The sequence below is a fragment of the Monodelphis domestica genome, chromosome 8 (genome assembly GCF_027887165.1).
Source record: "Monodelphis domestica isolate mMonDom1 chromosome 8, mMonDom1.pri, whole genome shotgun sequence".
In the NCBI taxonomy this organism is placed as follows: Eukaryota; Metazoa; Chordata; class Mammalia; order Didelphimorphia; family Didelphidae; genus Monodelphis; species Monodelphis domestica.
Window position 1 is genome coordinate 209804460 of NC_077234.1, and position 14227 is coordinate 209818686.

The following is a 14227-nucleotide window of genomic DNA, read 5'->3' on the forward strand; positions in this document are numbered from 1 at the left end:
TGGATAAGCCAGAGATGTCCCATCATAGCAAGGAGACAGGGAAGAGATCTGAGTAGAGAAAGATCAGAGAAGCTGGACAGCTTCTGAAGTTCTTCTAGACCAGACCTATTTGGAGGATGACTATGTGATTAGGGGATCCTCCCATTAGAATGTGAGCTTCTTGAGGGAAGGTGCTATTTTTGCCTATGTCTGTCCTGTCCCAGCACTAAGCACAGTGTCTGGCATATACTAGATAAGTGCTCATTGACTTATTATCTGGTTTGAAGTATTGTGAAATCTCAGAATAGAAGATACCTCCTTGAGTAGAAAAAGGAATTCAAAATAAAAAATACACAACTATTAAGAATCATTAGCACTCCGGTCAAGATGGCGGCTTAGAAGCAACAAAATTTCAGACCTCTAAAAACCCTTCCTTACCGATCACAAACTGAATGCTCCTAGGGGACTAAAATTCAAACTCAACAATAGGACAGAGAGAGGGAACCCTCCTTCTGGACTCAAATCAAAAGGTACTTCCCCCAAAAGCCAGAATCCTAGAACACTTGGGTCTAAGGGGAAGGCAGAAGAAAGGTCTCAGGACCCTTCCCCCCTAACCCAGAGTGCTGAGCCCCCAGCAGCAGCGGGAACCTCAGGGCGGGCAAAGGTGCTGTTCTGAAGGGTGCACCTTGAAAGCAACCTGGGCCAGGCTCAGGGCATCCAACACAGATGACAGGGAAGCAGCATGAGAGAGATGGGGGGAGCCTGTAGCCCCATGGCTGGGTCCTTCCATCGGAGTCTCCCCCCCTAGAGTGCAGGACCTCCCAAAAGGACAGGAACCTCAGGGCAGGCAAAGGCACTGGGGTACCTTGCGGACAGTGCTGTGCCAGGCTCAGAGCCTAAAAGTAAGGCAGTGGAGAAGCAGCTGGAGAAAACTGAGAGCAGTAACACCAAAAACACTGACAGGCAGGGGAGGGCAGAGCCTGGGCTTCCCCGGGAAGACAGCACAGCTGCAGAGAATGGACAATTTGCCTGGGGCTAATGCCTTGGATCATCAGAAGCAATAACTGAGAGCCAGCCCTCCTCACTCAGATTTCTGATTGGAAAGGGGAGGAAAAACCATAGAAATGGCAAACAGTGCAGAGGTGCAACAGCCTCCAAACACCAAGAAAAGCCAGAAGGGGGTGACTTTGGACACATTTTATGGAGCAAAAATGCAAAATACAGAGGAGATAGAAGAGGAAACACAAACAAATGCTCCAAAACCTTCCATAAGAAATGGAAATTCTCCACAAGCTGTTGAAGAACTTAAATTGGAAATTATCAAAAGGATAGAAGCCTTCTGTCAGGAAAATTGGGAAACAATGCAAAAGGAACTCAGCAATCTGAGGGACCAAAATATGCAAATGCAGAAACAGCTCGAAGCCTCAAAAAACAGGTCAGACCAAACTGAAAAGGAAAACCAGTCTTTAAAGGTCAGAATCAGGCAACTGGGAGACAATGATCTTGCAAAAGAGCAAGAATTGATAATGCAAAGTCAAAAGACTAAAGAATTAGAAGATAACATGAAATATCTCACTGACAAGATGACAGACCTGGAAAACAGAGGAAAGAGAGGCAATCTGAGAATCATTGGTCTACCAGAAAAGCCAGAAATAAACAGTAATCTTGATATCATAATACATGATTTCATCAAAGAAAACTGCCCAGAGATTCTAGAACAAGGGGACAAAATATGCATTGAAAGAGTTCACAGAACACCCTCTACACTAAATCCCCAAAAGACAACTCCCAGGAATGTAATTGCCAAATTCCAAAGCTTCAAAGCAAAAGAAAAATCTTACAAGAAGCCAGAAAAAGGCAATTTAGATATAAAGGAACACCAATCAGGGTCACACAGGACCTAGCAATTTCCACTCTGAATGACCATAAGGCATGGAAAATGATATTCAGAAAAGCAAGAGAGCTGGGTCTTCAACCAAGAATCAGCTATCCATCAAAACTGACTATATACTTCCAGGGGAAAGTATAGGCATTCAACAAAATACAAGATTTCCAAGTGTTTGTAAAGAAAAGACCAGAGCTCTGTGGAAAGTTTGACATCAAAACACAAAGAGCAAGAGAAACATGAAAAGGTAAATATGAAGGAAAGGGAAAAGGAGAAAAATGTTATTTTTTTCTTTTATTCAAACTTTCTTCTATAAGGACTACATTTATATCAAATTATATATATTAATATGTGGGGAAAATGTAATGTGTAACTCTCAAAAATTGTATGCATCATTAGAGTAGTAAGAAGAATCACGCATAGGGAAAGTTTGGGGCATCAAGACAATATGAAGAAAGGGGGGGGTTAGAAAGAAAAAAGGGAGGGGGGAATCATTGATGGTACTAAGATATACTCCAAGAAATAGAAATTTCTTACACAAAGATACACATGGGAAGGGGAGGAGAAGAATTCTATAAGAAGAAGAGAAAGAGAGTTTTTACTTAAACCTTACTCTCAGTGAAATCAACTCTGAGAGGGAAGAGCATCCAGATCCATTGGGGTCTTAAATTTTATCTTATCCAACAGGGTAAGTGAGAAGGGAAAACCAAGGGGGAAGGGGGGGAGGAAACACAAAAAGGGAGGGAAGGAGAGGGGGGAGGGGAAGGGAATAAAAAGGGAGGGACTAGAAAGGGAAACATATCAAGGGAGGGGACAAGGGGGACTGATTTAAAGTAAATAACTGGATTAAAAGGTTAGAGCTGAAGAAGAAAGGTTAGAATTAGGGAAGGATATCAAAATGCCAGGCAATCCACAAGTGACAATCATAGCTTTGAACATGAATGGGATGAACTCACCCATAAAACATAGACAAATAACAGAATGGATTAGAATCCAAAACCCTACTATATGTTTCTCCAAGAAACACACATGTGGCGGGTAGATACTCACAAGGTCAGAATTAAAGGATGGAGTAAGACCTTTTGGGCCTCAACTGATAGAAAGAATGCAGGAGTGGCAATCATGATATCTGACAAAGCCAAAGCAAAAATAGACCTGATTAAAAGGTAAATATATTTTGTTAAAAGGGACTATAGACAAAGAGGAAATATCACTAATCAACATGTATGCACCAAATGGCATAGCACCCAAATTTCTAATACAGAAACTAGGAGAATTGAAGGAGGAAATAAACAGTAAAACCATATTAGTGGGAGATCTGAACCAACCACTATCAAATTTAGATAAATCAAATCAAAAAATAAATAAGAAAGAGGTAAAAGAAGTGAATGAAATCTTAGAAAAATTAGAAAAAAAATATGGAGAATAATGAATAGGGACAAAAAGGAATACACCTTCTCAGCACCTCATGTCACATTCACAGAGATTGACCATACACTAGGTCACAGAAACATGGCATACAAATGCAGAAAAGCAGAAATAACAAATGCAGCCTTTTCAGATCACAAGGCAATAAAAATAATGATCAATAAGGGTACATGGAGAGCCAAATCAAAAATTAATTGGAAATTAAATAATATGATACTCCAAAATCGGTTAGTTAGAAAACAAATCATAGAAACAATTAGTAATTTCATCGAGGAAAATGACAATAGTGAGACTCCTTTCAAACCTTATGGGATGCAGCCAAAGCAGTACTCAGAGGAAAATTCATATCCCTGAGTGCATATATTAACAAATTAGGGAGGGCAGAGATCAATGAATTGGAAATGCAAATAAAAAAACTTCAAAGTGAATAAATTAAAAACCTCAAAAAAAAAAAAAACAACAACAAACTAGAGATCCTAAAAATTAAGGGAGAAATTAATAAAATCAAAAGTAATAGAACTATTGAACTAATAAATAAGACTAGCAGCTGGTACTTTGAAAAAAACAAACAAAATAGACAAAGTACTAGTCAATCTAATTTAAAAAAGGTAACAATAAAAGGAAATTAACAGCATAAAAGATGAAAAGGGGGAACTCACCTACATTGAAGAGGAAATTAAGGCAATCATTAAAAACTACTTTGCCCAATTATACGGCAATAAATATATCAAGCTAGGTGATATGGATGAATATTTGCAAAAATATAAATTACCTAGACTAACAAAAGAAGAAATATAATTCTTAAATAATCCCATATCAGAAAAAGAAATCCAACAGGCCATCATAGAACTCCCTAAGAAAAAATCCCCAGGGCCTGATGGATTCACAAGTGAATTTTATCAAACAACAGCTAATCCCAATACTAAACAAACTATTTGTCATAATAAGCAAAGAGGGAGTTCTACCAAATTCCTTTTATGACACAAACATGGTACTGATTCTGAAGCCAGGTGGGTCAAAAACAGAGAAAGAAAACTATAGACCAATCTCCCTAATGAATATAGATGCAAAAATCCTAAATAGGATACTAGCAAAAAGACTCCAACAAGTGATCAGGAGGGTCATTCACTATGATCAAGTAGGATTCATACCAGGGAGCAGGACTGGTTCAATATTAGGAAAACCATCCACATAATTGATCATATCAACAAGAAAACCAACAAAAATCACATGATTATTTCAATAGATGCAGAAAAAGCCCTTGATAAAATGCAACACCCATTCCTATTAAAAACACTAGAAAGTATAGCAATAGAACGGTCTTTCCTAAAAATAATAAACAGTATATATCTAAAACCATCAGCAAATATCATCTGCAATGGGGATAAACTAGAAGCCTTCCCAATAAGATCAGGAGTGAAATAAGGATGCCCATTATCACCTCTATTATTTAACATTGTACTAGAAACTAGCAGTAGCAATTAGAGAAGAAAAAGAAATTGAAGGCATTAAAATAGGCAAGGAGGAGACCAAGTTATCACTCTTTGCATATGATATGATGGTCTACTTAAAGAATCCTAGAGAATCAACTGAAAAGCTAGTGAAAATAATCAACAACTTTAGCAAAGTTTCAGGATACAAAATAAACCCACATAAGTCATCAGCATTCCTATATATTTCCAACACATCTCAGCAGCAAGAATTAGAAAGAGAAATTCTATTCAAAATCACCTTAGACAAAATAAAATACTTAGGAATCTATCTCCCGAGACAAACACAGGAACTATATGAACACAACTTCAAAACACTCTCCACACAATTAAAACTAGACTTGAGCAATTGGAAGAACATTAACTGCTCATGGGTAGGATGAGCCAATATAATAAAAATGAACATCCTACCCAAACTGATCTATCTATTTAGTGCCATATCCATTGAACTTCCAAAAAAAATTTTTTTACTGAATTAGAAAAAAACATAACAAAGTTCATTTGGAAGGACAAAGGAAATAAGGATAGCCAGGGAAATCATGAAAAAAAAAATACAAAGGAAGGTGGCCTTGCAGTCCCAGATCTCAAACTATACTATAAAGCGGTGGTCATCAGAACAATTTGGTACTGGCTAAGAGACAGAAAGGAGGATCAGTGGAATAGACTTGGGGTAAATGACCTCAGCAAGACAGTCTATGAAAAACCCAAAGACCCCAGCTTTTGGGACAAAAATCCACTATTTGACAAAAACTGCTGGGAAAACTGGAAGACAATGTGGGAGATATTAGGTCTGGATCAATACCTCACACCCTACACCAAGATAAACTCATAATGGGTGAATGACCTGAATATAAAGAAGGAAACTATAAGTGAATTAGGTGAACACAGAATAATATACATGTCAGACCTTTGGGAAGGGAAAGACTTTAAAACCAAGCAAGACATAGAAAGAGTCACAAAATGTAAAATAAATAATTTTGATTACATCAAAGTAAAAAGTTTTTGTACAAACAAAACCAATGTAACCAAAATTAGAAGGGAAGCAACAAATTGGGAAACAATCTTCATAACAAAAACCTCTGACAAAGGTCTAATTACTCAAATTTATAAAGAGCTAAAGCAATTGTATGAAAAATCAAGCCATTCTCCAATTGATAAATGGGCAAGGGACATGACTAGGCAGTTTTCCGCCAAAGAAATAAAAACTATTAATAAGCACATGAAAAAAGTGTTCTATCTAAATCTCTGATAATCAGAAAGATGCAAATCAAAACAACTCTGAGGTATCACTTCATACCTAGCAGATTGGCTAACATGACAGCAAAGGAAAGTAATGAATACTGGAGGGCATGTGGCAAAGTGGAGACATTAATGCATTGCTGTTGGAGTTGTGAATTGATCCAACCATTCTGGATGCAATTTGGAACTATGCCCAAAGGGCGATAAAAGACTGTCTGCCCTTTGATCCAGCCATAGCACTACTGGGCTTGTACCCCAAAGAGATAATAAGGAAAAAGACTTGTACAAGAATATTCATAGCTGCACTCTTTGTGGTGGCAAAGAACTGGAAAACGAGGGGATGCCCATCAATTGGGGAATGGCTGAACAAATTGTGGTATATGTTGGTGATGGAATACTATTGTGCTAAAAGGAATAATAAAGTGGAGGAATTCCATGGAGACTGGAACAACCTCCAGGAAGTGATGCAGAGCGAAAGGAGCAAAACCAGGAAAACATTGTACACAGAGACTGATACACTGTGGTATAATCGAACGTAATGGACTTCTCCATTAGTGTCACTGCAATGTCCCTGAACAATCTGCAGGGATCATGGAGAAAAAACACTATCCACAAGCAGAGGACAAACTGTGGGAGTAAAAACACTGAGGAAAAGCAATTGCATGACTACAGTGGTTGAGGGGATATGATTGAGGAGAGACTCTAAATGAACACCCTAATGCAAATACCAACAACATGGAAATGGGTTCGAATCAACGACACTTGTGATACCCAGTGGAATCATGCGTCAGCTATGTGAGGGGTGGTGGGAGGGGGGGAGGAAAAGAAAATGATCTTTTTTTTCCAATGAATAATGTTTGAAAATGACCAAATAAAATAATGTTTAAAAGGAAAAAAAGAATCATTAGCACTACTATTTTCTTTCACTTCCCTCAGATGTGGAATATAGAGAATTAATTTATCATCTATGGTATGTGTAATAAAACAGAACAGAAGGCTGGAGTCTGTATCTCTTTTTTAGAGGATCTTTGTATTCCAATATAGCCTGTCAAATAATATCAGAATTTCTCCAGGCCTTCATAAGACTCTTCCTATCTTAATGTCATCACTATTAAAATTTTTTTTAAAGAAAATAATTTTGACTATTTGGTTCAGATTTGTGCCTGGGTATCATTTGAACATCAAGGGGGAAATGTTGGGGTTTTTCAAAGTTATTTTTAAAAAAACCTCTAGTCTTATAAAGGCGCAGCTAAGTGGTACAGCGGATAGAGTACCAAGTCTGAAGTCAGGAAGACTAGCTATATGACCTTGGCTAAGCCATTTTAACCATTTGCCTCAGTTCATCTGTAAAATGAGCCAGAGAAGAAAATGGCAAACCACTGCAGTATCTTTGCCAAAAAAATCCCAAATGGAGTCACAAAGAGTCAGACAAACTGAAATGAATGAACTAGAAGTCTTATAAAAGTATCACCTTTATTTCCTACCTTAATGTCTTTACTTACTTTAGACTATCCACCTCCATCCTGTCCTCTTTTCCACTAAATCCTTTGTTGACTACTCCAGCCCTTGACTACCCTCACCCCCTTCTCTGACAGTTAACATCTAATGACTTAATGTTCAACTTTTCTTGTGCTATCTGCTCAGAGTTTCATTTATATTAGTCTTATTTACTCAACTAGTTAATTGTTGCTAGGAGACAGAGATCTCTACCCCCCCCCCCCCACAATACTTAATTTGTCCAATTTACAAAGTTGTTGTAAGGAAAATATTTTACTAGTATAAAAAAGTTGCTATTAGCAAGGTGCTAAAGTAGGTGCTCAATATAATAAATTGATTACTGGTCTCAAAGTAGCATAATTTAAGAAAGATATTAACAACTAATGAACTTCGGCATCCAGGTCCTCTTAAGACTCTTCAAAGTAACCCCTTGCTATTAGTTTCATTATGAGGAAATTAAGAAATAAATTAACAAAAAGATTATATTCATTATAGTCATCATTCAGTCAGTATAACTCTTAGGATTATGGGTAATTAAAAAAATTTTTTCCATGGTTACATAATTCATGTTTTTTCCCTCCCCTCATCCATTCCCCTCCTGAAGTTGACAAGCAATTCCACTGGGTTATATATACATACATACATATATGTTATATATATCATATGTATATAATCACTCAAACCCATTTCCATATTATTCATTTTTGTAAAAGAGCAACCTATTAAAACCAAAACCCCAATGTAAACTCTAAACGATCACCGTAGTATAAATATTAATAATATGGTCTTGATCAATAAAACATGTAAAACGCAGTGGAATTGCTCATTGGTTATAGGAGGGGGGTGGGAGGAGGGGAGGGAAAGAACATGAATCTTGTAACCATGGAAAAATATTCTAAATTAATTAATTAAATAAATAACTTAAATTAAAAAAAACAATCACATAATGGGTGGTATTTTTTAATAAACCTATGATTGTTTACCAGATATGATAACCTTCCTGTTCTGTAGTTAAATAGACTTCTATTTTTCAGTCTGACAATTTTGGCAATGCCTAAACCAAAAACAAAATAGAATTTAGGAGAAAAATGACAACTTATTAATCATTTAACTGTCTTTTCATTTAATTTGAGGGAAAGAGGCTTTGATGAAAGGATCTCAGATCAGCTGAGCTCCTTCCTATCCCACTTAATGATATAAAAGTCAAGTAACAGTAGAAGGCATAAAGAAGTATTTACACTTTATTTCCCCTTTAAGAAGTAGGGAAGGAAAAATATTCGAAATTAATTAATTAAATGAAAATTTTTAATTAAAAAAGAAGAGGTAGGGAAGAGGTGTTATTATAGGATGGCTGACTATTGGCCAGCTAAAGGATAAGCCATACTCTTGACACCCTTTAAAAAGTCATCCTTTCTATGAGCTGATGAGTATAGATGAAATACTCCCTAATGATTCAGTCAAGAGGAGAGCCATACCTTGCAGTTGAGAAGAGTCAATTCTCTCTTAAGAGAGAATCAGTCTTGGCCTTTGTTCTTCTTGAGGCTAGTAGAAGAGAGAGGACTTTCTTCTCCTTCCTTCCTCATCTGCCATTATCAATGGCATCACTCAACAGAGTAAGTCACCAAGTGAGAAACGCTGAACTCCAGAGATTAGCCCCAAGGATGGTACTGTAGAATCAAGTAAAGAAGTAAAGCTGTGAGGGGAGCAGGCTCAGGGAGCCCAGCTACAATCTGGCCAGTAAAGATACTGTGCTCAGCTTGAAGACACCAGGAAAATAGAAGCAATGTCTGCGACCCATGATAGTAGAGGCATAAGTTGTATTGGCCATTCATTCCTAAGTGTATGCCTCTCATTTGGGGTATTCTACATAGGTACACACTCTTCCCCCTCAAACTGGTTGTATTTGTGGGACAATGAGACTCTGCTTTATGGGGACAATGCTTTGTTACTACTCATACACTATCTTTGCTTTGAGCTAATTGTGTTAACTGACTGGCTATTGAATATAAAACGATTAGAGGCTCATGAGCTATAGTTTAATAAACTTTCATCTACAAAATAGCTTGAACCCAGTGTCATCCTCCCCTGGAGAATCCAGGGGATATATAAAGACCCTCAGGGGTATGGCTGGTACCTAACCAAGCCAGTGACTATGTTCATTCATTTTTCTGTTATATCTCTACGTATCTTTGTGACTCTAGTTGGGGATTTCTTTGCCAAGATAATGGAGTGGTTTGCCATTTTCTTCTCTAGCGTATTTTTAAAAAAACCCTTCCTTCTTTCTTACTGTCAGTTCTAAGACAGAAGCTTGGTAAGGCTACACAGTCTGGGTTAAATGACTTGCTCAGAGTCACATCACTTGGAAGTGTCTGTGGCTAGATTTGAACGTAGGAAAGGTAAACCTTTCCATCCTTCATCACACTCCCAACTCCAGGCCTGATGTTCTATCTGTTGTACTACCAATCTGCCCCTTCTCCAGCTCATTTTACAAATGAGAAAACTGAGGCAAACAAGGTTAAGTGACTGGTGCTGAGCTACATAGCTAGTAAGTGCCTGAGGCCAGATTTGAACTCACAAAAATGAGTTTTTCTGACAGCAGGCTGCCCTATAGCAATGGCTACACTCTGTATTACTCCATCAAATTGATGGAAAAGCTTCTTCATGCCTCTTAAAGTGGCAACAAAGTATAAATACTTATTCATACTTCCTTTAAAACCTTAAAATCATATTTTCTTTGTTAAATATTTCTTACTTTACCCTTTATTTTCCTCAAGAAGACCAGGAAGAGTGGGAGGGGGGAAGAACCCAATGATCAGTGACCCCTATTCAGTCTGTATCACCTCCATCATCACTGCCATCACTATAATATAAACACTAAAATTTGCTTGTGGTGCCATGGGGTTTTTTTCTCTTAATCATTCCAATTTTTTTCTTTTAAATCTCTTAAGAGATATAATGTGATGTAGATAGTAGAAATTTGGTCTCAGAGCCAAAAAGACCTGGGTTTAAATCTCATGTTACATATTGACATTATAACCCTGTTACATATGGGCATTATAACCCTAGAGAAGATGACAATCTCTCAGGGTTCTGGGAAACTCTTTAAAGCAACAGACACATTATGGAGATAGTGGTGACCCAAATTAGAAGACGTTTTGTCATCCCTTATTCCAATGAAGTCATAGGTCTAGGCCCTATTCTTCAGGCTCTGATTACAGAGAAATTTGAGGTTTTCTAATTGTTAAACAAAGTAGCAATAGGACCAGAAGTAAAATTCATTGTTATTATGACAAATAGCTTGATTTTAAAATTGTGATTTTCTTTTTGTTGTGGAAGGTCTATTTTAGCTTCTTATCTTCTGAAGGAAAAACTGAACATCTTGGGCAAGTTGGGATGTTTGCTAAGTTGTGCTGGTTCTGTTGTTCTTATCATTCATTCCCCCAAATCCGAGAGTGTAACAACCCAGGCTGAACTTGAAGAGAAACTTACAAATCCAGGTAACAAATATCCTTATTTATACATATGAAAAGAGGTTGCCTAAGGGACCTTAAGCAATTTTTACTTTGAATTTTGCTAATATGATATTCTCTAGAAACATTTTCAATGTGTATAATCCTCAAATATAAATTTGTCCAGGACTCACCTGTACAGTATAATTTTCTAATAGCCTATATTTTGAAGTCTGATCAAATATTCTTTGGCTTGCCAAAGCTGATGTGGGCCCAATATTGAAAAAAAAAACATTCCCAAAATTGAATGAAATTTGTAATACAAAATAATGATTGGAATTAAATAAGGGAAAATATTTTATCCCTGTGTATCCCTCAAGCAAACATTAAATTCTGATGTGGTTATCTTCTAAATTAACTTTCTTTCTAGAATTTTTTTATGAAATTGCTCAATCACCAGCTTCAGATATAGTGCCATTTAACCTATACTGCTGAAACATGAATGTCTATGTGCCACTATGACCAATTATATGAAACATAATAGCTCTGGATAAATGTTTATTTAAGCAACTATAACTGAAGTAACCATAGGAGCACATGAGATATTTGGGAATGACATAAAGCAAAATTGGCCTAGAATGTTCCCTTGCTTCTATTTAGCTTATTTCTTCTCATCCAGATAATTCTTAGTATGATTGCAAATTTATCTGCTTTTTATTTCCTTCTAATAAAGGCAAGATAGACTAATTGGGGAAAAGAAAGAGAAATTCTGCCATGTAAGAGAATTCTGAGAATTTGTGAAGATTAATGAGACACAATTCTATTATCTTCTTCCCCACCTCACCCCCATAGTAGACAGGAAAAAGGCAGTGATGGAAGATACCTTGGAGAAGTCTATTTTAGCTGTCCTTTATGACATAGACCTTTAAATCTCTTCTCTGGCCACTGAAATAGATAATATCCTTGAAGATGGAGCTTTTGACATCACTGTCATTGTAGCTTATTAAGAGCTTCAGACAATCAATTTCAGAATTGGAAGGGACTCTAAAAGATCACCTAGTCCAGGGATTCTTAAGTTGTAGTTTATAGACAAATTTGAAAACATCCCATCAACTCAACCTGAAAAGAAGATAAACAGCTTAGCACAGAGGTGTAAAACTTTACACAACAGACTCCTTGGAAATTAGAATGGATCAAACAAGAATTTTCGTCACATAAAAAATGTTAAAAGACAGTCAAGACAAAAAAATAGAAAGTGTAAGATATCTCATATCAAAAATAACTATCTTAGAAAACAGATCAAGGTGAGGGAATGTAAGAATCACTAGACAACTTGAAAGCCATGACCAAAGAAATGGTCTAGACGTGATATTTTGAGAAATAATGAAAAAAAAAAACTGCCTAGATCTCATAACATCAGGGAACAAAATGAAAATAAAAAGAACTCACCAGGTACCTCTTGAAAAAAAAAAACCCAAATGAAAATTCCTGTGAATAAAATAGCCAAAATCTAGAACTTTCAATTAAAGGAAAAATACTTCAGGTTGCCAGAAAGGAAGAATTTGAGTACTAAGGAGCCATAGTCAGGATTAAACAATAAAGGAACAGAGTGAAGAATGTAATATTCTACAAACACTCAAGAAAACCCACAGGAAAAAAGGAGTAGGGAGTGATAAGATAGAAGAATCCTAAGCATTCCTGATGAAAAGACCACAGCTAAGTAAAAACTTTGAAACGCAAACAGAGGAGTCAAGAGAAACATAAGAAGGTAAAAAGAAGTGGACAATTCAAAGGGCCTGAACAATGATGACGTGCTTCTAGTCTAAAGGGGGGATATGGTATGTATGTCCCCTCAGAATTCTTTCATCATCATGGATTGTAGAGGGAGTGGAATAAAATTGAAGCCCTGGAGGTGGTTTTTTCACATTTTCATTATCTTAAAAGAAGAAAGAGAAAGGGAAAATAAATACACCAGGGCATAAAGGGGAAATTCTCTCACATAATCTGAGTGCACAAATAGAAGTCTGTATGCAAGGAAGAAGCAGTTGGAGGAGCATTATCACTTTAACCAACTGAATTGGTATAAGAAATGTAGATTACAACCATTCAGTTGAGTGCAGAAATACATTTTACTCAACAAGAAAAGAGGAAATTTGGGAAAGAGGAAAAGAACAGGAAAAATTAGTCATAAGCAAAACAAATTCTTACAACAGAGAGTGAATAAAAGGGGTTTAAATGAAAGAATAAAAGAATAAGAGCTTGTGATTAGGACCTTGGTGAAGAAAAGAGAAAAGGGGCAGATTGAATAAAGCATAGAACACTAGTATTAGTGCTCAATGCATCCTTCAATCACCACCATTTTCATCTTTGAAAAGAAGTAGGAAGTAAAGAGAGGCAAAAAGTATAAGAGTAAAATAATAATTCACCCATAAAGCAGAAGGGGAGAATCGAATAGATTACAAAGCATGTTGTTTACAAGAAACACATTTTAAACACAAAAGATTCAACCAGAATTAAATAAGTAGGTAAGACAAAGAATTTCTACAATTATCTAGGTCTAGATTTATTTGTATGAAGGGTGTTTTGTAGTTGTATTCATATAGTTCCTATGTATGTCTTGGCAAATAGGCTACCAAGTATTTTGTTCTCTCTGTAATTATTTTAATGGAATTTTTCTTTCTAGCTTTTTCTGCTGGGTTTTGTTATGCTTCAGCTAAAGACAAAAAGGCAGGAGTAGCAATCTTGACATCAAGCAAGGTAACCACAAAAATAGACTTGGTTAAAAGAGATGAAGAGACAAAGACAATGGATTAATAATGATACTTAACACAGATGCACTGAATGGAATATCATTTAAATTAAAAGAAAACTTAAATGAATTATAAGAAGAAATAGACAATAAAACTATAATAATAGGAGACCTCAGTTTACCCCTTTCAGAACTACACAAATCTAACCAATTAATATACAGGAAATAAATTAAGGAACTGAGTAGGATTTTAGAATAATTAGATATGATAGACCTCTGGAGAATATTGAACATCAATAGAAAGGTGTGAGTGTGTGTGTGTGTGTGTATATACATACATACATATATATATATATATATATTTCCGCTGTGAATGACACTTTTACAAAAACTGACCTTATAAAAGAATACTACTTCACAAATAAAATACAGAAAAATAAAACTATTAAACATGTCTTTCATAGTCAACAATGAAATAAAATTATATTCAAGAAAAAAAATCACTAAAGAA

The 14227-nt window shown here is 36.2% G+C and overlaps 1 protein-coding gene across 1 annotated transcript in view; it reads left to right on the top strand.

Moving 5' to 3' along the window:
• The window catches only part of NIPA1 (NIPA magnesium transporter 1), a 66012-nt gene that overhangs the window by 39422 nt on the left and 12363 nt on the right, over positions 1-14227 (top strand). Inside the window, exon 4 of the mRNA XM_001366257.5 lies at positions 10855-11015. Coding sequence (XP_001366294.2) covers positions 10855-11015 — 161 coding nt within the window. The remainder of the gene's footprint in view (positions 1-10854; positions 11016-14227) is intronic.